Source organism: Sorex araneus, chromosome 6 (assembly GCF_027595985.1).
Source record: "Sorex araneus isolate mSorAra2 chromosome 6, mSorAra2.pri, whole genome shotgun sequence".
Classification (NCBI taxonomy): domain Eukaryota; kingdom Metazoa; phylum Chordata; class Mammalia; order Eulipotyphla; family Soricidae; genus Sorex; species Sorex araneus.
In genome coordinates, this window is record NC_073307.1 from 158,404,515 (window position 1) to 158,431,011 (window position 26,497).

General features: G+C 40.9%; 1 protein-coding gene across 1 annotated transcript; it reads right to left on the reverse strand.

Annotated features, from left to right (window-relative positions):
* Nucleotides 1–22,392: 22,392 nt before the first annotated feature.
* LOC129405678 (40S ribosomal protein S27-like) lies at nucleotides 22,393–22,690 on the reverse strand. Its single transcript, XM_055142703.1, has one exon. The coding sequence runs from the start codon at nucleotides 22,688–22,690 to the stop codon at nucleotides 22,436–22,438; it is 255 nt and encodes an 84-aa protein (XP_054998678.1). The 3' UTR covers nucleotides 22,393–22,435.
* Nucleotides 22,691–26,497: the final 3,807 nt, after the last annotated feature.

The following is a 26,497-nucleotide window of genomic DNA, read 5'->3' on the forward strand; positions in this document are numbered from 1 at the left end:
GCTCTTTCAGGGTCAGGGGAATGAGACCTAGCATTGTTACTGGTTTTAGCATATAAATACACCACAGGGAGTTTGTGAGGCTCTCCCATGTGGGCAGGAAACTCTCAGTAGCTTGCCAAATTCTCCGACAGGGAGAACTAGACTATAAAATGTCTAGGCTTCCGGGAGCTTCATTTAATAGTCTCTGGATGTTGGCCATTGTTGGGATTACACGGCATCAGGGTCAGTCCCTGGGTGTGACGGTCTAGCTACTGGAAAATGGGAAATCTGGGTGGAAGAGGTCCAGTCCCAATCCAAGCACGCTTGGAGGTCTCAGCCCCAGGTCCAACACACCTGGGTTCCTCTGCTGGTACCTTCATGCGTGAGACTCGTCGGATCGTGTGGAAAGGGGCCTTGAGCATGGCTGTGGCTAGGCTCCGGAGGTCTTCGGCCACGGGAGCTCTGCTTGGGGTGTGGAGGGAAGCTGAAGCCCACCCCCTTCCAAGGGGCTCCAGGGAAGACAGCCAGGTGCATGGGCAAGATAGGTATCTAAAAATTTTTTTTTAGACCAAGGGTCTTTTCAATTTCACTTTTTTAATTTTTCAACTACTTTTATTGAAGTACCAATATTTTCAATACTGTTAATTATAATTTTTATGCCATTACCAGAGTGCTCACTTCTGTCCACCAATGTGCCAAGGGCCACCTCTAGCCACCACCCCTTCCATGTAAGTTCAGCTCTACACACAAAATCTCCATTTCCAAAGACTTTGGCCATTTGTTGTTCCCTTACTATGCTCCGTTATATTTCACATATGAAAGAGTTTTTTAAAATTTATTATAAAGGTGTGACTCCTATATATACATAAATGATTAAAACTAAATTTCTGAAATTGTACAAACTTGTCATTGCAACACAGGATTCCATTGGAAAACTATCAATAACTCCTCATTCCTCTCATCGTGGGTAATTAAGGTATTCCCAAATACTTTTATTGTTTAATTGCAAGTTGTTTCCAGGACTGAAGAACTGTGAGCTAGAGACATATTTCCTTTTGCAATTTAAAAATATGAATTCACATTTCAAGTCTTGTTGAAGACTATCTAGGAATCACTGTCCTGTGATAAACCAAGAAATTCATTGTTATTTTACTTGTAGTAAACAGAAGTGGTGGCTTCAGACTGATTTAGTGTAAGTTCATGGATAGAATTTGTTTGTTTTAAATACTAGACACAAAACTAAAATATTGACAAGGAGAGTTTAAATATAAAATATATTTGTAAGTCTGACATCTTTAAAGGTATTTACTTGAGTTCTAAATGTGGTTGCATGTTTTGTTTTTTTTTCTTTCTTTTATTAGTTCACCATGTGGAAAGTTACAAAGCTTTCAGGTTTAAGTCTCAGTTATACAATGCTCAAACACCCGTCCCTTCACCAGTGCACATATTCCACCGTGGTTGCATGTTTTGAGTAAAAGAGGATCAAGTGACATGAAATTAAAATGGCGAAATATTATAACAGTAAAATTAAAGCTAAGTAGGATTATTCACTGGGGCCATATTTGCCTCTATACTAAAAACTAAAATAACCTTTAGGAATAAATTAAGACTAGAGAGCTTCACTGAGTCAGGTTATAAAGCACATACATAATTTCCCTCACTATCCTCAAATATCAAAACCAAACAAAATTATTTGTGATTATACTAATTTATAATTATTAGGTAATAATAAATGTAAATTGTTTGTTTTTGACAAACGCAATACTTGCTAGTAGTAATTATAGAAGATAGTACTAATCTCTTAAGTAAGAGCCAAAAACAGTAACAAGTCTCACAATGGAGACGTTACTGGTCCCGGCTCGAGCAAATCAATGAGCAACGGGATGACAGTGATGATGACAGTGATGACGAATCTCTTAAGCATCTCCAAAAGTGTTTGTCTGAATGAATCAAATTCAATATAAATAAAACTTAACTTTTCCCTTGGTGGTTTACTTACTACTAAAAAACTCTTCCCTAGTACGCATTTCTGTTGCATGAAGGAAAAAATTCCTCAGGGAAAACACAAATTACTCAGAAAACATTAATTCATCCAAAAATTTTTTTCAATTTTAGCCTACTTATGAACAAAACTAAAGCCAAGTGTTAGAATTCTTTTCCTTTCAAGTTTATTAGCTGGCTGGGGGCGGGGTGGGAGAGAAGAGAGAGAGAGAGAGAGAGAGAGAGAGAGAGAGAGAGAGAGTTACAAAAGCTCCATCAGTCAAGTACAAAGGTTAAGGGTAGACCTAAATAAGAGAGAAGTCCCTACCTCAAAATATTTTGGTGCTAAAATGGAAAATTTTTTAAAAGCAGTATTAAAGAATAACATGTTGAGGTCAAGAAAATTTAAGTGGGAAGTAATAATCTTTCAACAAACAGTGATAGGGAATCTGGATAGCTACAGGCTATACAAATGTATCAGGGACCTAAATGTAAGATTCAAAATGGTAAAAATCTTAGAAAACAACATAGGTATTGTAAATTTAATGACCTAAGATTATTCAGGAGTTTGTTTGATAGGACACAAAAGCACAGGCAAAGACAAAATAAAATCTCACATTAATAGCACTGCAGCACTGTAGCATTGTCATCCCATTGTTCATCAATTTACTCGAGTGAGCACCAATAACTTCTCCAGTGTGAGACTTGTTGTTACTGTTTTTGGCATATCGAATATGCCACAGGTAGCTTGCCAGACTCTATCAAGTGAGCGAGATACTTTTGGTAGCTTGCCAGGCTCTCCGATAGGGATGGAGGAATGGAACCCAGGTCCGCCGCGTGCAAGGCAAACGCCCTATGCACTATAGAATATTATAAAAATTAAAACACTTGTACTTCAAAGGGCAAGTACCAGAGAGATAGTACAGTAGTTAAGGCAGTTGCCTGGCACGCAGTCAACTCTGGTTTGATCCGTGGCTCTGAATATGGTCCTTGAAGCACTACCAGGGACGAAGTCTGAGCACAGACACCCTGAGCAATACCAGCCCAAGAACCACAGACCCAGAATGCAGAAAGCAACTCACCAGAAAGAACTCACAATAAAAAAGACAAGTAGTTCTATTTTAAAAGTAGCAAATGGAGAAATAGCTGTTGAAATCAGGAATAAGTGCTGAGCACCACCAAGTATGCCACCTCCCACGTCCACACACACTGCCCCTGCAAAAAAAATACAAAACCCACCCTAGTACAGGATTTGAACATATATTTCCCCCAGGAGAATATATAAATAGTGACTAATCACATGAAAAGACGCTAGTGTCATTTGTCACTAGGGAAATGCAAATCAAAACCACAGCAAGAAACGTTTTATGCCCACGAAGAAAGTGCTGAAGGTTGGTGCATACTTGGAGAAATTGCCACCTTCCTTCACAAACTGCTTGTTGCAATGTAAAATTGGGCAACTGCTTTATAAATTACCTGGAAGTTCCTCCAAAAGCTACATGTAAAGTTACTGGAAGACTTAGCCGTAGATGCGACTGTAAGAAATGAAAATGTAAATGACGAGAAGTGAAAATGCTCTCCTACAGAAACTTGTTCCAAATAGTCACAAGAAAACTATTCAAAATCACCAAAAAGTAAAACTGGCCCAAATATTTGCCAACTGAATGCTAAAAAAAATGTGGTATATCCATATATGCCCACCATTTCCTAATGCAGTGCCCTTCCGTACTGGCTTCCTAAATGTGTCACCACAGACTGTCCTCCACCCCATCCTACCAGTTGGTCCCTTGACCTTGGGCCATGACCCCCTCCCATTTATGCAATTTTTATAGCTGGGCCCTTTCGAATGTACTGGAGGTTCACAGAAGGCCATATGGCCCCAGAGTGAGAAACAGATATATACCCCATCTATCCCTCTATCTCTGTCTATCTGGTGTAAGATTATTTAGTCATCAAAAGGACTGATGTGCTGGTATATGCCACAACATGGTGAATTTGAAGATATGGTGAAAGAAATAAGTCAGATACAAAAATACACACTGATTCCATTTGTTTCCACTTATTTGAAACACCCATGGAAGGAAGGTCTACCTACAGACATGGAGAGCGGATAGTGGTTTCAAAGAGCCTTACGGAAGAGGGATGGAGACTGTCAGTATTCTTTCTAGGAAGGAGATGAAGACGGTTTGCAAGTACACAGTGGAAATGCTACACAATTTCATAAGTCTATTTAAAAACACTTTTAAGGGTAGAATTTATGATGGTGAACTATATGCCAATAAAGCATTGTAGCACTATAGCACTGTCGTCCCATTGTTTATCAATTTGCTCAAGCAGGCGCCAGCAATGCCTCCATTCATCCCTGTCGTGTGCTAGTATAGCCCAATGGCATCTGCTTGCTCCAGGAACATGAAGTGAGGCCTGTTATTGTTACTGTTTTTAGCATATCGAATACGCCATGGGTAGCTTGCCAGGCTCTGCCGTGCAGGCGGAATACTCTCGGTAGCTTGCCAGGCTCTCCGAGAGGGATGGAGGCTCCTGGAAAAGATGCGTCATTCTCTTGCAGGAGATTTGTTTTATAGTCTCTGGATCTTGGCCATTGATGAGATTACATGGCACCGGGGGGCAGTTTGTGGGTGTGACTACCAAGCTACTGGAAAACAGGGGATCTGGGTGGAGCAGGCTTGGAGATCTCAGCCACAGGTCCCACATACCTTGGTTTCTCTGTCAGTTCCTTCATGGGTGAGGTTCATCCAAGTGTGTGGAGAGTGGCCTTAAGCATGGCTGTGGCTGGGTTCTGGAGGTTTTCAGCTGCTGGGGCTCTGCTTTGGGCAGGGAGAGAAACTCAACTCACCCCTCCGAGAGGGCCCTGGTGAAGACAGCCTGGCTCCGAGGCAGGAGGTTCTGCCATGGCAATAAAAGTTAATGTAAAATAAGAATGCCAGTAATAGAAGAAAGCCAAAAGGGACTAAATAACACGTGAGTGCTGAGCAGAAAATAATATTTCAGAGGTTGTGGATAATAGATGGCCTTGATAAAGCTGGAGGAGTGTCACAGGCAAATCTTGGGGAATAAGAAGGATTTGGGTGAGCCAAAACTATAGTACAGTAGGAAGGGGGCTTTCCTGGCACACAGCTCTCCAGGGTTCAATCCCAGATGCCTCCTGTGATCCCCGAACATCACCAGAAGTGATTCCTGAGTGCAGAGCAAAGGTAACACCTGAGCACCACGAGTGTGACCCCAGAATCCCCCCAAAAAATGAAGAAAGAAAGAAAAATAATTTTAGTTTAATCATTGAAAATAGAAAGAAATAATGTAAGAATATGGGAAGGATATTCTTGGTATGAGCAGTATAACTTTTACAAGCTGCAAAGAGAAGCACTAGTAGAATTTAGAGCCATCACCAGAGTAACCTAATGATCATTGTATTAAAGTAGACTGAAAGCACATTATTTAGGGTCTTAAGTGCTACATCATCTGTATTTTAATCCATACTATAGAAAATAGTATTGGAGACATTCAACAGAGAAGAAACCGGGCTTTCTGGTGAGCAACGCGGCCGGAGAATGCTCCAGACCCGAAACCGGGCCAGCAATACCAGGGATCCAGACGGAGGAGGTACAGCTGGTACACCTTCTCCAGATGGAGCCCCGGTGACATTGAGCAGCAACTAACACGGCTCTGGGATGTCGGACTGGGACAACTCCGAACCGCGCAGCCGCATTAGCCTTTTCTAAAAACTGAAAACATACCATCTTTTCATGGAAAACTAATTATCAAATGCTTCCTTGGTAGTAGGGCTGTCTTTCTTGGGGGGAAACTCCAACAACAATAGTGAGTTTTGTGTTGAAATATGGAACGTAATCAAGGTAAAGAGAAAATGAAGTAAAATTTATCAGTTATACAGTTGGGGGTGGAGGGCGGGGTGGGGGGTATACTGGGGTTTTTGGTGGTGGAATATGGGCACTGGTGAAGGGATGGGTGTTTGAATATTGTATAACTGAGACATAAACCTGAGAACTTTGTAAATTTCCACATGGTGATTCAATAAAAATTTTAAAAAAAGAAAATAGCATTTGATTAGGAAAGTAATGAACTATAATTGATAATTTAGAAAATACATGAGACCAGATGAATAAAGGAACAGTAGGCCAAAGAACTAAAAACAACCCATGATTCAATAATATATGCATCAGTGTATTCATCAAAGCCTTTTCAATGACCAAAATATCTGGAGAAAAACCTTGTAAGGGCCTATAATAAAATGAATCCATAAAGATGGGAAATAAATATTGTGCAGTGCAAGCAGCGAAATGATCAAAGAGAGAGCTCAGGATAAGATAGTGAATTTATTAGAAGGTCAGCACCAGAGCTGGAGCGATAGCACAGCAGATAGGGCATTTGCCTTTCACATAGCCAACCCAGGTTTGATTCCCAGCATCCCATATGGTCCCCTGAGCCTCACCAGGAATAATTCCTGATTGTAGACCACAGGAGTCACCCCTGTGCATCCCGGGTGTGACCCAAAAAGCTAAAGTAAAATAAATTCGATTGGTTAAAAAAATAACAGAAGTTTAGCACTGAGGACCCTAAGTCAAAAGTGAAACAAAGTCAATGATAGTTGAAGGAATCATTCAGAATGGGAGATGTGTGTTGAAAGTAGATAAAGGACCAAACATGATAGCCTCTCAGTATCTACATTGCAAACCATAATGCCCCAAAATAGAGAGAGAGTATGGGGGAAATTGTCTGCCATAGAGGCAGGAGGAAGGTTCAGAAGGAGGGAGGGGGGATACTGGGGACATTGGTGGTGGAAAATGCACACTAGTGGGGGATGGGTGTTCTATCATTGTATGATCAAAACTCAAACATGAAAGCTTTGTAACTGCATCTCACGGTGATTCAATTAAAAACAAAAACAAACAAACAAATAAAACCTCAGTTAGAAAAATAGGGGGAAAAAGATGGAAAAAAAAAGTGAAATATACTTGGAGCCCTGTTTGCTGAGAGGGTCTCTCTTTTATTCTCTGCGAGTGGGCTACAACCTATATATGGATTTATCAGTGAAGCAGGAATACAGAAGTAATAAGCAAAAGAAAAACATTGCATATTTCCCACATGATATGGCCTTCATGTGCCCCAAAGGAAAACAGTCAATGCTAGTATATCCTGCCTCTTTGCACTCCTATGCACTCCCAAAAATCTGGTGTTTCCTTAACTCAGTTGATTGGGGTCATAAAAAAGAAAGCTTCTTCCTCCCTTCTCCTGTTTAACCAGGAGTAAGTTTCAGTTTCCCAGGGCTCATTACATTTTCTTAGTTCTCATTACATATGGTTTCTTACTTCTCATTACAGTTCCATCATTCTCATTACATACGTGAGACCGTATGTAAAAGTTTCTTGGTTGCCATTATAACATATAAGGCGAGTAGGAAGTCAGCCAGGCACCAAGGCGATGAGTTTGGGGGTAGTAATAGAACATAGGTATGTTTTTTAAAAACAAGTTACTCTGCCACCAATCCTTTTGCCAGTCCAAAATAAGAAGGCTGCACTCTCTTGTTATGAAGGAATTGAAGCCTGGTAATATTCAGAATGACACAATCCTGAAGAAGCGGGATGCTCCCATTCCCTCTTCTCACCCTCCACCCACAGGAGAGGAAAAACTCCAGCAGGAAGCAAAGGCTGTTACGGGAATATGAAGAGAGTCAGAGACAGTACAGTGAGTCAGGCTCTTACCTCAGAGACCGCTGACCTGGATTCAATCTCCCGCACCCCATCATGTGGGCCAGAAGTGACCTCTCAGCACAGAGCCAGGAGTAAACTCTGAGCACTGCAAAAAAAAAAAGAGTTTGTTTTTGTTTGTATGGATGAAGACCATCTTAAGCTCAAAGTTCCCTCGACAACAACCCAGGCAGGAACCCTTAGCAACAGAGAACACCTCAAGTGGTGGCAGTGTGGGGGGGAGTTGCGGGGGAAGCACCTATAAAGCCAACTTTGGGGAAGCAAGCAATGCACGATCTCACTCTAGGGTCACCCACATTCAGATCACTTCATATGGTTCCCTGTCTCTCTTTAGTCTTTTTATTTATTTTTAATTTTTTGGGTCACACCCAGTGATGCTCAGGGGTTACTCCTGGCTCTACACTCAGGAATTACTCCTGATGGTGCTTAGGGGACCATAGGGGATGCCAATAATGGAACCTGGGTTGGCCGCATGCAAGGCAAACACCCAACCCACTGTACTATCACTCCTGCCCTCCCTGTCTCTCTTATCTCTCCTGTTTCCCAAGAAAAACCACCTGTCTTTCCTGTAGCATAAGGACAAGAGTCTAAACCCAGATGGAGAGTAAGACTAACTTACTTTACCAGTCCTGATCACACACTTCCCACTGACAACTTACACACAGTGGGAAAGGAAAGACATGCTTTTGTGGAATTTACACCATCTATAGGTACTGTTCGCTTGCTCAGGAGTCAGTGGTCAGGAGAATACTGAGAGGTGAGAGTATGTCTGCTCACTTCAGACCTAGAACTCAGCCCCCTCACTCGGCCTTCCTGAAATGCTAACAACTTATTGACAACTGGGTGTGAGTCTCACCATGTTTTTTTATCTTCAAAACAAAATCTTGGGGCTAGAGCGATAGCACAACGGGTAGGGTGTTTGCCTTGCATACGGCAGACCCGGGTTCGATTCTCAGCATCCCATATGGTCCCCTGAGCACCACCAGGAGTAATTCCTGAGTGCATGAGCCAGTAGTAACCTCTGTGCATCTCTGGGTGTGGCCCAAAAAGCAAAATTTTTTTAAAAAATTAATTAAAAATAAATAAAACAAGATCTTCTCAGCTTTGGTAGGAACAACTACAGGACCCACACAGCTGAAACTGATTTGGAGATTGCACCATGGATAGTTTAAGCGATGTGACTTTTTGGAGTATGTGACCATAAGGAAGAGAGAAATCACTAAAGTATGATTTTAGAAATGACTAAAGTATGGCGGGGGTGTGCGGGGAGAAACTTTGACTGCATAAATAACTCTGGTGCCATTTTCAATCATTTTTTGAAGTTAAAGAGCTTCCCAGCCATCTAACTGCCATACTCGGTGCTTCTACACTTAAAGGAAATGAAACTTGGTAAAGTTATGCTTTTGTGTGTTGCAGGAAACAGCTGCAGTGAAGCCAGGCTTGTCCCATCCCAGAAATAATTCAAGTCATAAGATGGCAGAAGTCTTTATTGAAGTTTTAAATGAAATAGACATTTTGTTCTTTTGAATATATTTGTATTAGGTGCTTGTCAAAAATCACAAGCTGAAGTATGTCTAGGATGTATTATATACAGACCTTCGATCTGCCAAAGGGAATAGTCAGAGATTCTCTTAAACACTTTTTCTTTCCTACTCCCTCTTTAAACTTTTCTAATTATCAAAGCTCCGAGAAAGAGAGACTTGAAAAAGTATTGTTGAACAAGAAGATAACTAAATTTCTCTGAATTCAGAATTGAGTTTTGTGTGGGGTTTGTAGTAATAAAAGACATTGAGACATTTGATAGTTTTTTTTTCTTTTTGGGTCACACCCAGCAATGCACAGGGGTCACTCCTGGCTCATGCACTCAGGAATCACCCCTGACGGTGCTCAGGGAACCAATTGGGATGCTGGGATTTGAACCCGGGTCGGCCGCGTGCAAGGCAAACGCCCTACCCGCTGACATAGCAACTATTTTTAAATGCTCCTTGTTATTTAGTCATGACATTTTTTTTTACTTTCTCTGGAGATCCTTTTGATCATAGATCAATTAATGACAATTCTATGGATGCTATCATAGTGTAACTTCTTTTTACTGGTTGATAAGATCACTAGATGTTGGGAACACATTTTCTGAATATGTATACATACAATAGCCCTTATTTCTGAACTATGGATTATGAGCTGCATGTCAATTTGTGATAAGCTTTGTCTCCCCTTATGCAAATGAGGTCTTTAATTTCAAACTTTAATGTGTAACTAGTAATAACAGTCACTTTACTGTTGAACTCAATTCTATAATCATCTTTCCAGTCCAGACATGCAACAGAATAATTATAAAATTATGTTTAATTTCCTGTCCCCAACATCTGACAGATTCTCAAAGTCATTTTACTGTGTTGTTTCTGTAAGAGGGTAAATAAATAATTAGTTGATTTAAATAAAAATACATGAGGAATCATTCATGGTTCTAACCTAAAAGCTATGCCTTTAAATATTATTTACTGTTCATTTACTGACAATTATCAGGAGAAAGGTGAGCACTTTAGGCATTAAAAAATTTCCCAGGGCTAAAGTGATAGGACAGCAGGGTAAGATACTTACCTTGCATGTGGCTAACCAAATTGAATCCCCAGCACCCTATATGTTTGCCAAGCACCAACAGGAGTGACACAAGGTTAGGAGTAAGGCTTGAGCACCTCCAGGCATGCCCACCCCCCCACCAAAAAATAATAATAATAAAATAAACCTGGATTCCATTTCACCTTAACCCTTCTTCTTTCTGGACAACCAAGTACCAGGAGTTGCCACAATTCTGTGGTTTTTGTAAAACAATTCTTAGCTCAGGGATCAGAGTCATATTATGGTGAGTTTGATCCTTGGCACCTCATATGGTCCCCCAAGAACCTGCAAGGTGTGGTCACTGAGTGCAAAGCCAGGAGTAAGCTCTAAGTACAGCTTGGTGTGGCCCAAATACCAATAATAATAATAATAATAATAATAATAGTATCACTGTCATTCCATTGCTCATCGATTTGTTTGAGCGGGCACCAGTAACGTCTCTCATTGAGAGACTTATTGTCACTGTTTTTAGCATATCCAATACGCACGGGTAGCTTGCCAGGCTCTGCCGCGTGGGCTCAATACTCTCGGTAGTTTGCCAGGCTCTCCAAGAGGGGCGGAGGAATCGAACTCGGGTCGGTCGCATGAAAGGCGAACGCCCAACCGCTGTGCTATCGCTCCAGCCCAATAATAATAGTAATAATTTTAAAATTAAAAGAATAAAACTATGCTTATCTCTTTTTTTATTACTTTATTTTTTGACTAGTGAATCACAGTGAGGGTACAGTTACAGATTTACACATTTTGGTGTTTTTGTTTCCCTCCTACAATGTTTGAGAACCCATCCCTCTACCTGTGCTCATTCTCTACCACCAATGAACCCAGTATCCCTCCCACCCCTCAATCCCAACCCCCTCACCACACCCCGCCTCTGTGACAAGGCAGTCCCTTTTGTTCTCTCTCTCCTTTTGGGTTTTGTGGTTTGCAAAAGGGGCATTGAGTGGCCATTGTGTTTAGTCCATAGTCTAGTTGCAGCACGCATCTCCCTTCCCGAACAAGTTCTCCAGCTACATTTTACTTGGTGTTCCCTTCTCTACCTGAGCTGCCTTTTCCCCCAGCATGTGAGACCGGCTTCCAAGCCATGGAGCCAACCTCCTGGTACTTATTTCTACTATTCTTGGGTGTTAGTCTCCTACTCTGTTATTTTATATTCCACAGATGAATGCAATATTTCTATGTCTGTCTCTCTCTTTCTGATTCATTTCACTTAGCATAATACTTTCCATGTTGATCCACTTATATGCAAAGTTCATGACTTCATCTTTTTTAACAGCTGCATAGTATTCCATTGTACATTGGAATAGTATTCCATAGTATTGCATAGTACATTGTATAGATGTACTAACGTTGGTTTAACCAGTCATCTTTTCTCGGCACTAGGGTTTTTTCCAGATTCTGGCTATTGTAAACAGTACTGCAATGGACAAATAAGTGCAGATGTCATTTCGACTATACTTTTTGGCTTTTCCGGGATATATTTCCAGCAGTGGTATTGCTGGGTCAAATGGGTGCCCAATATCTAATTTTTTGAGAAGTGTCCATATTGATTTCCAAAAGGGCTGAACCAGTCAGCATTCCACCAGCAGTGTAGAAGGGTCCCTTTCTCCCCACATCCTCACCAACAGCGGTTGCTTTTGTTCTTTTGAATGTGTGCCATTCACTGTGGTGTGGGGTGGTATCTCATGGTTGTTTTGATCTGCATCTCCCTAATGATTAGTGATGCAGAGCATTTTTTCATGTGCCTTTTGGCCATTCATATCTCTTCCTTGGGAAAGTTTCTGTTCATTTCTTCACCCCATTTTCTGATGGGGTTGGATGTTTTCTTCTTGTAGAGTTCAACCAGTGCCTTATATACCCTTGATATCAATCCCTTATTGGATGGGTATTGGGTGAATATCCTTTCCCTGAATATTCTGGTCACTATATCTTTTGCAGCGCAGAAGCTTCTTAGTTTAATATAGTCCCATTAGCTTATCTCTGTTTCCATTTGGTTGATCAGTTGCATGTCATCTTTGAAGATACCTTTAGCTTCCATATTGTGCAGAGTATTGCTGACTTTTTCTTCAATGTATCTTATGGACTGTGGTCTGATGTTGAGGTCTTTAATCCATTTTGATCTGACTTTTGTGCATCGTGTCAGGTCGAGGTCTAAGCCCGTTCTTTTGCATGTGGTTGTCCAGTTATGCATGCCAGCACCATTTGTTAAAGAGACTTTCCTTGCTCCACTTCACATTTCTTGCTCCCTTATCAAAGATTAGATGATCATACATTTGGGGTTGTGTGTAGGGATATTTCACGCTGTTCCATTGGTCTGTAGCTCTGCCTTTGTTCCAGTACCATGCTGTTTTAATTGTTACAGCTTTGTAATATAGTTTAAGGTTGGGGAGGGTGATGCCTCCCATCGTCTTTTTCCCAAGAATTGTTTTAGCTATTTGTGGCAGTTTGTTGTTCCATATGAATTTCAGGATTGTTTGGTCCATTCCTTTGAAGAATTTACAGGGTATATTTATAGGGATCACATTGAATCTGTATAATGCTTTGGGGAAAATTGCCATTTTGACAATGTTGATTCTCCCTATCCATGAGCAGGGGATATGTTTCCACTTTCTCATGTCCTCTTTTATTTCACGGAGTAGCATTTTATAGTTTTCTTTGTAGAGGTCCTTTACTCCCTTAGTTAAACTGATTCTAAGGTACTTGAGTTTCTGAGGCACGATTGTGAAAGGGATTGCTTTTTTCATGTTCCTTTCTTCTGTCTCATTGTTTGCATATGGGAAGGCCATGGACTTTTGGGTATCTCACTATTCGCAGACGATATGATACTATGTCTAGAGAAGACTAAAGCCTCTACCAAGAAACTCTTGGAAACAATAGACTTATACAGTAAAGTCGCAGGCTATGCTTATCTCTTTTCCTTTAGTGACCTTTAGGTTTTGAGCAATTGTCAGTATGTAAAACTCAGAAAGTATCTTTTATCCCCTTAAAAAAAAGCTTTATAAATTTCAAAACCACTGAGAAAGGAAATGTTAAAAAAAATCAATAAAGAAAATATGGACAAGGTACTAATTCCATTATTGTCACTGACTTCTTCCACACACATTGAATGAGTCATTATATTGCAACTATGCAAGACAACGGGTAGTGGGGACACAGGACCCTCCCTTAAGGTTTCTGCTCAAGGCATTCATTTGTATTTGAGAGATAGAACTAGGAGTAAAGAATAGGGCACTTTTGAGTAAAGAAATAGCCACTATTGAGATTTAAAATAAAAGGTCTGAGGGTTGGATTATACTGAGGAGGAGGTGCTTACTCTGCATGCAGCCAGAGTTCCATCTCTATACAGTCCCCCAGGAGATTCTGAGTTTGGCCCCAAACAAAATAAAGTGAGAGGCCAGAAAATGATTTCCAGCATTTCATGTGGTCCCCTGAGCACCACCAGGAGTTATCGATCCCTAAGCACAGAGCCAGGAATAAACCCTGGAACCACTGGTGTGACTCAACTCCCCGCCCCCAGCTCCACCCCGAAAAGGGAGGAGCAGGTGACTTATATTGATTGGCAGTAAAATTATACAAATAGTGGATTAGTCGGGGTGGAGAGATAGCACAGTGGGGAGGGCGTTTGACTTGCACGCGGCCCACCCAGGTTCGATTCCCAGCATCCCATAGGGTCCCCCGCGCACTGCCAGGAGTAATTCCTGAGTGCAGAGCCAGGAGTAACCCCTGTGCAATGCTGGGTGTGACCCAAAAAAAAAGTTTAATAAGAAAATTACAAAATCTCTGCAGCACTGTAGCACTGTCATCCTGTTGTTGATCAATTTGCTTGAGCGGGCACCAATAACGTCTCCACTGTGAGACTCGTTGTTACTGTGTTTGGCATATCCAATATGCCACGGGTAGCTTTCCAGACTCTGTCATGCGGGTGGGATATCCTCACTAGCTTTCCAGGCTCCCTGAGAGGGACAGAAGAATTGAACCCGGGTTCGCCGAGTGCAAAGCAAACACCCTACCACTGTGCTATCGCTCCAGTCCCTTACAAGATCTCTATACAACATAATTCTAATGAGGACTTTACAAAATCATAAATATTTTTGTGTAAAATATAGTTATTTACATACTTTGTGTTTAGCAGGAAATCTAAATAAAACTATTATTGATCCTGCATGAGCGGTGGATTTATGGATGTTTTCTTTCTTGCTCTTTTAGATTTTTGTCAGCTGCACTTTCCAATTTCGTTCCGCTCATTTAAATGGCAAGAAAATACAATATGGTATTTCACAAATGAATTTGAGACAGTGCGGAATTGCTGAGACAGAAAAAAAAATGAGCACTTTTCTGTCTGGGAGCATGAGGAAAGTCTCAGTATAAAGGTATAAAATTCATTCAGCGCTTTCAAAAAAAACCTAATAGCCCTGTGTATCCAGCGAAACATGAAGGGGAGTTTATGGTGAAAGGACTTTGGAATTAAATAAGTAGAGATATCTAGGAAGCAAACTGTACCTATAAAGCACAGGTGATTACCTAAGTCAGACAGAACGAGTGCAAAAGAGAGGGGAAATCAGAGGGTGCCAAAGGAATAAAGTAAGTTCGTTGAAACATCTCTATCTCTTCATCAATGGGCATAAAATTAACGTTCTGGGTGGGCTGGGGGCAAGAGGGGATGCTATTATAGTTATTTCGGTATCCGTGTTCATGACATTCCATTATCTGTGTTGGAAAAAATTCGTTTCAGGAACAGGAGTACTAAGATTAAAGACTACACTCAATGTGCTCAAGGCTTACTACTCCTGGTTCTGTGCTCAGGGGTCACTCCCTCAGTGCCCAGGTGACCATATGTGATGGGAGAGATCGAACCAGGATCATTGTATACCAGTCCAACACCTGAACCCCTCTAGTATCTCTTTTGTCGCTGAGAAACTAATTCTTGATTTCTATAGGAAGTGGGGAAAGCGAAACACTGAGAAAAAGAGACAGTTCAGAAACGAAAGGGCCAGAAAGTTTCTAAGTCTGTAACTGTACCTCAAGGTGATTCACCAAAAAAAATTTTTTAATTTAAAAAAATGGAATACTATGCAGCTGTTAGAAAAAAGGAAGTCAAGAATTTTGTAGTTAAGTGGATGGGCATGAAAAGTTTCATGCTGAGTGAAATGAGTCAGAAAGAGAGAGACAGACATAGAAAGATTGCACTCATCTATGGTATATAGAATATCAGAGTGGGAGACTAATACCCAAGAACTGTAGAAATAAGTACCAGGAGGTTGACCCCATGGCTTCGAGGCTGGCCTCACGTTCCGGGGAAAGGGCAACTCAGAGAAGCGATCACCAACTACATTGTAGTCGAAGGCCATGTGGGGGAAGGGAGTTGCGGGCTGAATGAGGGCTAGAGACTGAGCACAGCGGCCACTCAACACCTTTATTGCAAACCACAACAGCTAATTAGAGAGAGAGAACAGAAGGGAATGCCCTGCCACAGTGGCAGGGTGGGTTGGGGGGGAGATGGTATTGGGGAGGGTGGGAGGGACACTGGGTTTACGGGTGGTGGAGAATGGGCACTGGTGAAGGAATGGGTTTCCGAACTTTGTATGAGGGAAGTATAAGCACAAAAGTGTATAAATCTGTAACTGTACCCTCACGGTGATTCTCTAATTAAAAATAAATAAATTATTTAAAAAAAAAGAATTGTAAATAGATTTTTAACTTCTAATGATTACATTTTTCATTTAATTAAATATTGTGACTTTAAAATAAAAAAAAAGAATTTCAAATTTAAAAAAAAATTTTAAAAATTTCAAATTAAAGTATCAACTTGTTACATTTGAATTTTCAGTAGCAAATTTTAAAATAATGTACTCTCATTTCTCTGTGGGTCTTAAACCCCTAGAGACAGAACACGTTGTGTAAATCTTGTAGACAAGTCATAAATATTTCTATTCCCTTGTACTCTGGATTGTCGCTAAAATGATATATACCAGTCTGTAATCCTAGTTTTCTTTTTCTTTTTTTGCTTTATGTTTCCTAAAATTGGTAAAATGTCATATTACTATAGTGATAGAAAATTGTGGTTGTGTATGAAGGAATTTTGTTCTTGTGACTTAAAGAAACCCAGAAACTGCCCCCGGTGGTGCCGTGTAATCCCATCAACGGCCAACATCCAGAGACTATAAAACCAAGTCCCGGAAGCCTAGACATCTTATAGCCTACTTCTCCCTCTTGGAGAACCTGACAAGCTACCGAGAGTTTACTGTCTGCATGGGAGAGCCTGGCAAGCTCCCTGTGGTGTATTCATCTGCCAAAACCAGTAACAATGATGGGTCTCATTCCCCTGACCCTGAAAGAGTCTCCAATGCGGCACCATTGGGAAAGATGAGTAAAGAGAGGATTCTAAAATCTAAAGGCTAGGAAGAATGGAGACGTTACTGAGACTGCTCAAGAAAATCGATGATCAATGAGATGATGATGATAATTTTTTTTTAATTTAAAAAGAAGCTTCTTTAAAAAAAAGAAGAAGATTGCCTTTCATGTGGCCAGCCGGGTTCTATCTCTGGTGTCCCCTGAGCACCACCAGGAGTAATTTCTGAGTATAGAGCTAGAAGTTACCCCTGAGCATCATTGGCCAAAAAAAGGAGGGGAGGAAGGGAGGAAAGAAATGAAACTATAGGAGTGGAAAATCGGAGAGAAATGCAAAAGTTGAGAAGCTGCTACAAGCCATGTAAATAGAACTTCAAGAAACAAACACCAAATGCTAATGCTGAAAAGTGTCACATAAAAGGCTCAAATTATGCCATCCAACATATATTAATCCATGGAGAAGAAGCAAAGTAACACTGCAAATATATGTTGGAGATGCGACAATCAAATGAACACAGAGCTCGGTGGAAAGCCTATAACATTTGGTTTCCTAATTAACTTTCCCCAACACTTTCCTAAGGATTTTTATGGCAAAAGCAAAAACTAGGTGGTGGAAAATGAGATAACTCATTCCAATGAGTGTAGCATATTTTTTTGTTGAAGGCTTGTCTATCTCTGGAGGTTTGATGCTGTGGAGAGGATTAGATATTATGTATTTCACTGTGTACTACAATGTCTTTTCAAAGGCAGTGGATATTCTCCCTACCGAACACTAAAGAGAAATCATTATGAAAGCGAGAGAGAGATAGAGACAGAGATAGAGAGACAAAGAGAAACCAGGGAGGGAAAAGGTTGAGTTGGTTCATTTTCACTTGAAATGATCTCATTGAATGGTAATTTAAGTTTAATTTCAAAAAAAAATGAAAAATGGAGCCAGAGAGATGGCTCAAAGGACCGAAGGACATGCTGTATTTAAGGGAGCCTGGGCTGGAGCGATAGCACAGCGGTTGGGCTTTCGCCTTTCACATGGCCGACCAGTGTTCGATTCCTCCGCCCCTCTCGGAGAGCCTGGCAGGCTACTGAGAGTATGGAGCCCACAGGGCAGAGTCTGGCAAGCCACCTGTGGCGTATTCCATATGCCAAATACAGTAACAGCAAGTCTTGTAATGGAGGTGTTACTGGAGCCTGCTCAAGCAAATTGATGAGCAACAGGATGACAGTAACAGTGAGAACTAAATAAGTGCCTCCCAAATCAAAAGTATGAAATGATTTTTTCTTATTTAAAATAACCTTTTGTGAATTAGAATTTATTTCCATATTTTAAAAGTTATCCCCTTAAATGAGATGTTTTTAAAATGTGGTTTTGCTTCTCCATTTTCATGTGTGAGTTATGTACTGTGAAATATGCTGACAAACATCTTAAAATCACGGATGCTTTTGTCACCATTTGATTGTTTCCTTGGCCTCTGTATAAGTTATCTATTTGCTGCTATAACAAATCACACAAACATGGTGTTTTTTTTTTTTATTAGTTTATTTTTAATTAGAGAGTCATCGTGAGGGTACAGTTACAGATCCATACATCTTTGTGCTCATGTTTCCCCCATACAAAGTTCGATAACCCATCCCTTCACCAGTGCCCATTCTCCACCACCCGTAAACCCAACATCCCCCCCCCCCCCAGTCCCGTCTCCCCCCACCCCACCCTGCCACTATGGCAGGGAATTCCCTTTTGTTCTCTCTCTCTGATTAGGTGTTGTGGTTTGCAATAAAGGTGTTGAGTGGCCATTGTGTTCAGTCTCTAGTCTGTATTCAGCCCGCATCACCCTTCCCCCACATGACCTCCAACCACATTTTACTTGGTGGTCCCTTCCCTGAGTTACCCAGAATGAGAGACCAGCCTCCAAGCCATGGAGACAACCTCCTGGTACTTATTTCTACTATTCTTGGGCGTTAGTCTTATAGTCTATTATTCTATATTCCACAGATGAGTGCAATCTTTCTATGTCTGTCTCTCTCTTTCTGACTCATTTCACTTAGCATGATACTTTCCAAAACATGGTGTTTTCAAACCACACAGATTCACTCCTTCATAATTCTATAGTCAGAAGTCAAACATCGGTTTCACTGGCTTAAGATCAAGTTGTTGCCTGAGTTGCATTTGTTTCTGGAAGCTGAAGGAAAGAATACAAGTTTTCTGTTTTTCCAGTATTTCATATGCCAAAGTCTCACAATGGAGACATTACTGGTGCCCACTGGAGCAAATCCATGAGCAACCGGGATGACAGTTATACAGTGATACAGTGTTACCCAGGATCCACCACTCATGGTTCTTTCCTATATCATCAAAGTCAACAACACAGTTCTCTACTTTTACTTCAATCAAAAACCCTCTTTCTTTCTTATCTTCCTTTTTCTTTTTCCTTTCTCTTTTGGCGGAACAGTTCCCTTCCTTAAGATAAATTTATTAATCCTACTTTTATTTGAAAATTTAATCTCCCTTACCATGTAACCTACCAAACATTTGCCTGCTCCTGGATTAGAATGTGGGCTTCTTAGGAGGGGAGAGAATAGTGCATTGATTATTTGATTATTTCTTTGACTATTTCTCTCTTTCTGGTGTTCTTCAGGTGCAGTAAACTTGTAGAAGATCAGTATACACATATAAATGTTTAAAAGTAAAATAAGAATTATAAAATAAATGCATTACCCATTCTCCTTCGCTTTCTTCAAACAGTATCATGTACAGGACTCCAAAGTGAGATAAAAATATTATTTATATTAGTTTCCAATTTCTGTTATCTGATCACTTACTTTCCTCTATTTGTCTACAATACAGATATTGACAAGACGTTCTCTTCTGAAACTAAAAAAATATATCATTTTTTCTTCTTTTGTGATACTTAGGTCATCATGTCAATCCAGGCAAGCTACCCCAACTCTCCATCCTTTACCCCAGGAAGAAATGCTATAGTTCCAGTATCTTCACCCTACGCTGACTCAAGAGCACAGTATCCCTACGTCATTTCCCAAGGAGTCTTTTCTAACAGACCCTTCCAACAAGATGATGCTAGAACGATAAATACAGAAATACCAAATACAGAATTAACAAAATTTCAGAAAAAAGGCAAAGCACTAGGGGTAAGTCTACTTTTGACTAGAATGCAAGGTTTGAGTTTGCAAGGCACTTTTAGTGTAAATTTCTGTTATGAGAAATTTATGATACCTCATAAATCCAATCTTCCAACAGTTCTGAACATGGCTCGAGAATCTGTATATCCTTTAGGTGGAAGCAATTCCTCTACGAATAAACTTTTGCCTGACTTTATTTTATTTTCGTGCAAGCAATCTTCTAATGGGTAACAAAAAATAATTTTCAGTGCTCTTCAAATAATGAAGAGTACTGAAACTGTGGGGCCACTAACATTACTAACATCATCTCACACCTACAAAGGAAATATCTGGCACTCTCTATCCTGACTCTGAATTAGTTATGCCAACATTTTATTACAGTTGAATCCATACTAAACATAACATTGATGACACGCTTAAAGTAATTACAAGTGAGTCACCTGGGAAAGCTTAGGTATGAAATGGAGGGTCACTTCATCTGCTAAGTCTCTCACACAGTATCTGTAGAGAGTTTGTGACTTTGCAAAAAAACACCTTGAGCACTTGGGATCTCATATACATAGGCACTAAAAAGCATGTCCTACATGTAGATGAAGATTTCATTTGCCTCAATAGAACCATTGGCCCTTTTGCTTTCACATATCTCCCTCACGCCACTCAAAACAATTCCCCCAAACTGAACTGTCTCTGTGCCATTCTAGTTGTTATGTTATAAATTTTATTTAGTATCATTTATGTGTTATAAACTCTTCTAGCCCTCTTATTGTAATAAGAGGCTACATGTCTAAGTTTCAACATTTTAAAAGAGGAAAAATAAGACTGATTTCCCTCCACCAGGAGCATTTTCAGCGGCGGAGGTGTTCCCGATTATCTTTCTCCTGCTAGACTGATAAAAATCCCCTGCCCCGGCTGGGGACGTGGGGGGAAGGAGGGAGGTATATCGTGATTCTTGGTGGTGGAATATGTGCACTGGTGAAGGGATGGGTGTTTGAGCATTGTATAACTGAGACTTTAACCTGAAAGCTTTGTAACTTTCCACATGGTGAATCAATAAAAGAATTTTTAAAAAAAATCCCCTGCCCCATTGAGCCAATGGGACCATTCAGAACCTGACACCGCCAGCCCCACACATGTGTTGGAAATACTGCAGAGTACAAAACTGGCTATAGTGGCAATGTTTGCGTCCCCAAATCCCTCTGTTAAAATCCTGTCCTGCCTTGATCAGTGAGATAAAACAGGGTTAAAGTTAACTCGTCTTACATATAGCCTAACCTGCGTTGAGTTCTGACACTGCCATGATTTCCTGAGCACCACCTCAAGCACTGAACTAGGAGTAGTTCCTAGCACTGCCGACTGTGCAGCCTCATCTCTGTGTCCCTTCCATACAGTGAGAGGACGCTGCGGAGTAGATAGTCTTTGTGAATGCTTTTGGAAAAGGCTCTAGAGCGCTCCCTAGCGTCTGCACATGAGGACACCGTGAGAAGTTGTGTGTTAGGAAACAGGGTTGACTCTTTTTGATGATGGACTTTCAGTCTTCAAAACTGTGACCAATTGATGTCCTGTTTGTGTGCTTTCTCCTCTGTGGGATTTTACTGTACTTGACTGAACACATTTAGACCAATAATTAATTCTTAAGTCTCTGAAGAAAAACAAAATAGGTATTACCCAGCAGAGCTAATGTCCAATAAGTTGAGGTTTTTTTCAACACTGATTCTTTCCCTCTTACTGGGAATCAATTCATTTTTTTAAAAAAGCCATCAGGTCACAGTTAAAGATTTCTTTATGAGTCTTTTGCATCAAGGGATGCTAACACATATGTAAGCAGCAGTAGCATTTTCTGAAGAATTTTCCTTGGGTCACCTTAGAGAGTCTCCTTAACTACTTCATACAAGTCCTCCTGCTGAGATCTTGGTTCCAGTGCATGTCGGAATCTCCCTGGACTTTGCCCTTTGTGGAGGTACCCCAAAGCGACATCCATGGATCTTGCCGGGGTTAACAAGAAATAAGCAGTAAGCGACAATGGCAATGATGCGAATAACCCTATTACTGAAATGCTAATACCTGAGAAAGAAAAAAAATAATTTCAAATACTTGTTTTCTTTTACCCAGGCGGTCCATATCATGATTGCGTTGGTGCACTTTGGTCTTGGAATTATTTTGGGCTTAATGATAGCTCCTCGCTACGGTGTTCGGATAATCACTTCTTATGCTGTCCTCAGCGGGTATCCATTCTGGGGCGGCCTCTGTGTAAGTAGACTACTCTAAAGTCTCTCCTCCATTAATAAAAAATAACATTATCAACTCAATTTTTAATAAGTCTTCCATTTAATCAGCTGAAGAATTTAGATAAATGGAAATTACGACAGGATTTAAATAAAGGTTTACTCTCCATTTTATTTTTTTATGTCCAAAATGTGTTTATCGGGGCTGGAGTGATAGCACAGCAGGTAGGGCATTTGCCTTGCACGCGGCCGACCCCGGTTCGATTCCCAGCTTCCCATATGGTCCTCTGAGCATGGCCAGGGGAAATTCCTGAATGCAGAGCCAGGAGTGACCCCTGAGCATCGCTGGGTGTGACCCAAAAAGAAAAAAAATGTGCTCATTGGGATGGTTTCCCATTCATCTGATTCAGGGAGCTTTTAGTGCTGCTTCTGTCTGAAGGAGCATCCTTCTGTAAGCCTTGCTTTCCCGCCCATGGGCTGGCAGAGGACCGTGGAGCAGCCGACACACAGAACCACGGTCTGTGCATGGCTGAAGACGGTGGTGGTCTTATAACATCCTGGGCACTTGACGTCCATGAAGTAGGAGTTGAGGCTCTGCACCAGCCGCTTCTTCTTGTGCTTCCGCTTCTCCTGCTCCGGCAAGGGGTGAAGGAGGTCCTTGGCGAGAGGCATGTCCTTGTGGGGAGGCGTCACCGCCGGAAAGGCTTACTCTCCATTTTAATTTGCAACTTGCTCATTGGTTTTTGGGGGCCTCATCTTTTCTATTTATATATTTTAAATACTTTATTTTTAATAAAGTTTATGAAAAATTACATGCATGTTATTTAGCCATAATAGAAAATAGAGATTAGACAAATTTAGTAAGAATCCATCAGTTCAGGATAATTTTTTTTATTCTCCTACTACTGTTTTGTTAGAATAATAATCGTTGCAAGGTAAGGGATAGCTGAGACTAAAGGAAAAAAATCTGTCCATAGATAGATTTCACACTGTGCTGGTCTTAGAAAAGACACCATGAGCAGAATGCAAAAGATAACAAAGATATCTGTGGCTTAGGAGATATACCAGCAGGAAGTTTAAAAGACAAAAAATCCTAAATTACTTGACTGTGTACACTCCACTCTATGATAATAGCAGTAAGCTGCCAAATGTTAAATGTCTGCCACAAGCCAGGCATTTCCCAGAGTTTTATATATGTATAACCTTTAATTCTATTTTTAAAGAGGTCTACATTGATTGTTTAATTTGATATTTACATTTCTTCGACCATTAATCTGAGATAATAACTTCACTTTTACCATTTCATTTTTTACAGAATGCATACTTAATACTGATCATTTATTTGTGTTGATAATTTAAAACACCATTCTTTTTTTTAAGGTACACAAAATAATTTTATTTTTTAATTTTTTTAAATTAATTTATTTTTAAATTAGTGAATCACCATGAGGGTACAGTGACAGATTTATACATTTTCGTGCTCATGTTTCCCTCCTACAATGTTCAAGAACCCATCCCTTCACCAGTGCCCATTCTCCACCACCAATGAACCCAGCATCCCTCTCACCCCCCCAATCCCAATTCCCTTGGGAACCTCATCTTAAAGTTTACTCTGATTCAAGTAACCAGCAAGCCAAAGACATTAGTTTCCTGTTGCATTTTAGATGGAAATATGTGGGTTGATTGGAGAGTGGCAAAAGGCGGTGGTGATTGGGGGTAAGATTGAAAACATGCTGTTGAGGGTCTGGAGCTATTAGTACAGGTGGTAGGATGCTTGCCTTGCATGCAGCAGGCCCAGATTCCATCCCTGGCATCCTATGGAGTCCCTGAGCCCACCAGGAGTGATCTCTGAGCAGTTCAGAGCCGGGAATAAGGTCTAAGCACTGCAAGATGTGGCCAAAAAAAACCCCCAATAAATTAATAAATAAATGTTGTTGAGGGCCAGAGAAATATTACAGTGCATAGGGCACTTGCTTTGCATGCAATTAACCCTGGATTCGATTCCCAGCACCACATATGGTACCCTGAGCCCTACCAGCAGTGAGCCTTGAGCACAGAGGCAGGAGTATGTACGGAGCACCACTGTGCATACCCCACCCCTGCATCTCACCCCCAAATGAAAGGTTGACCATGAAGAGAGAATGAGCATTGAGCTCAGAAGTCAACAGAACAACAACAACAAAAAATGTTTATAAGCATGAATTTAGTATGCACCAAAAAAAAAAGTGTGTAGTGTCCAGGGAGATACAAAAGAACATAGTCTCAGAATTATTCCAGAAAAATCAGAAATACAAAAGGACATAGTCTCAAAAATCAGAAGTACAAATGCAAAAGTTTATGAGCATGAATTTTGTATGTATGAGAAATTAAGGGTGTGTGTAGAGTCCGGGGAGATCAAAAAGGACATAGTCTCAGAGTTATTCCAGAAAAAACAGAAGTACAGCATTTTAAGAGGAAAGCTGAAACCAGCTACATATAGACACATCACCATTTCTTGTGGGGGAAAAATTTTCCAGGTTCAATAAGAGGATTTACTATCTCACAGATAAATGTGTTTTTCTTTCTACAGTTCCTTGTCACTGGTGTTATCGCTATACTAGGAGTCAAGCAAAATTATTCTTGCCTGGTAAGTTAGAATATGTCTACTTTTTAACTTTTTAATCATTGATTTATTTTAACCAGGAAGGAAAAGCTCAGAAGCTAAATTCAGAAACTGTGAAAGCGGAGCGCTCCCACGTGATCCACTCATTCAGGGGGCTGGAGCAATAGCACAGCGGGTAGGGCGTTTGCCTTGCACGCGGCCGACCTGGGTTCGATTCCCAGCATCTCGTATGGTCCCCTGAGCACCGCCAGGGATAATTCCTGAGTGCATGAGCCAGGAGTGATCCCTGTGCATCACCGGGTGTGACCCAAAAAGCAAAAAAAAAAAAAAAAGACCATGATCCACTCACTCTGTAGTTCCCACTTATTCTGACTTTGTCCTGTAGCACTGCACTGTAGCACTGTCCTTCATTGTTCATTGATTTGCTCAAGCGGGCACCAGTAACATCTCCATTGTGAGACTTATTGTTACTATTTTTTAGCATATCAAATACGCCATGGGTAGCTTGCCAGGCTCTGCCATGCAGGCGGGATACTCTCGGTAGCTTGCTGGGCTCTACGGGAGGGGCGGCGGAATCGAACCGGGGTCAGCCACGTGCAAGGCAAACGCCCTACCCGCTATGCTATCGTTCCAGTCCAACTTTGTCCTAGAGGTCTTTGTAAAGACTGGGCAGTTGGTTAGCTGTAGGGTATCCTAGTGGCTGCATGGCTCTGCTGGGTCACACTACTTTGAGACTCTTCAGAGGGGACTCCTGGAACCAGGAAACACCCACTTGCCATTTCAGAGTTTAAAATTTAAATATTTCTTTGCCATTTTTGTTCTGCCTGTTCTTGTCTACTTTTTCCCTTGCGCATATACCCTGTTCCTTATTCAGATTTGGCTTTTGTTTTAAATTTCTCAAAAATCAAAGCGATATCACAGGGACTGGAGTGATAGCACAGCGGGTAGGGCGTTTGCCTTGCACAGAGCCAACCTGGGTTCAATTTCTCCGTCCCTCTCGAGAGCCCGGAAGCTACCAAGAGTATCCCACCCACACAGCAGAGCCTGGCAAGCTACCCATGGCGTATTGGACATGCCAAAAACAGTAACAAGTCTCACAATGGAGACGTTACTGGTGCCTGCTAGAGCAAATCGATGAACATCGGGGACGATAGGGCAGTGCTACAGTGCTATTATTGTACCTGAGGCTTTTAGACAAATAGTTGTTTATATTTACATATTTACATTTACATTTTCTACTCCAGGCTCTGTGCCCAAGGATTGTCCTTGGTCATGGAATAGTTTTATGATAACATCTCTAAAAGCAGAGGGGAAGTAATTTGCATATCAAATTTTCCAGGATTTCAAAGATTAAGAAGCATTTAATTAATTTTTAGCAGATGTTAAAGTTTTTTATTTATACACGCTTCCTATGTGTATGGTGAATTGGACCATGTATATAATTTTACCTCTCTGGTCATAATGCAAGATAGTTTTTAAACTGAATCACCATGAATACAGAGTTACGAACTGTTCATGGTCGGGTTTCAGTCCTACAGTGTTCCAACACCCATCCTTCCACCAGTGTACATTTCCCACCACCAATGTCCCCAGTTTCCCTCCCACAGCCCTCTCCCCTCCCTTTATGGTAAGCACTTTTCTTCTCTCTGTCTCTGTCTCTCTCTCACTCTGTCTCTCTGTCTGTCTGTCTGTCTCCCTCTCTCTCTCTCTCTCTCTTCTCTCTCTCTCTCTCTCTCCTCTTCTGGACTTTATGGTTTATAATACAAGATTTTTAAGGTTACATAATTCCCTTTATTATCAAATAATTTCCTCTGAAATTGCCATCATTTACTGTGTTAATAAATTACCATAATGAAGTGCATAACTTTGTAAGCAGA

Bases quoted from the DNA above. Each gene is read 5' to 3' on its own strand.
- LOC129405678 (XM_055142703.1), bottom strand. From the start codon at position 22,690: ATGCCTCTCGCCAAGGACCTCCTTCACCCCTTGCCGGAGCAGGAGAAG.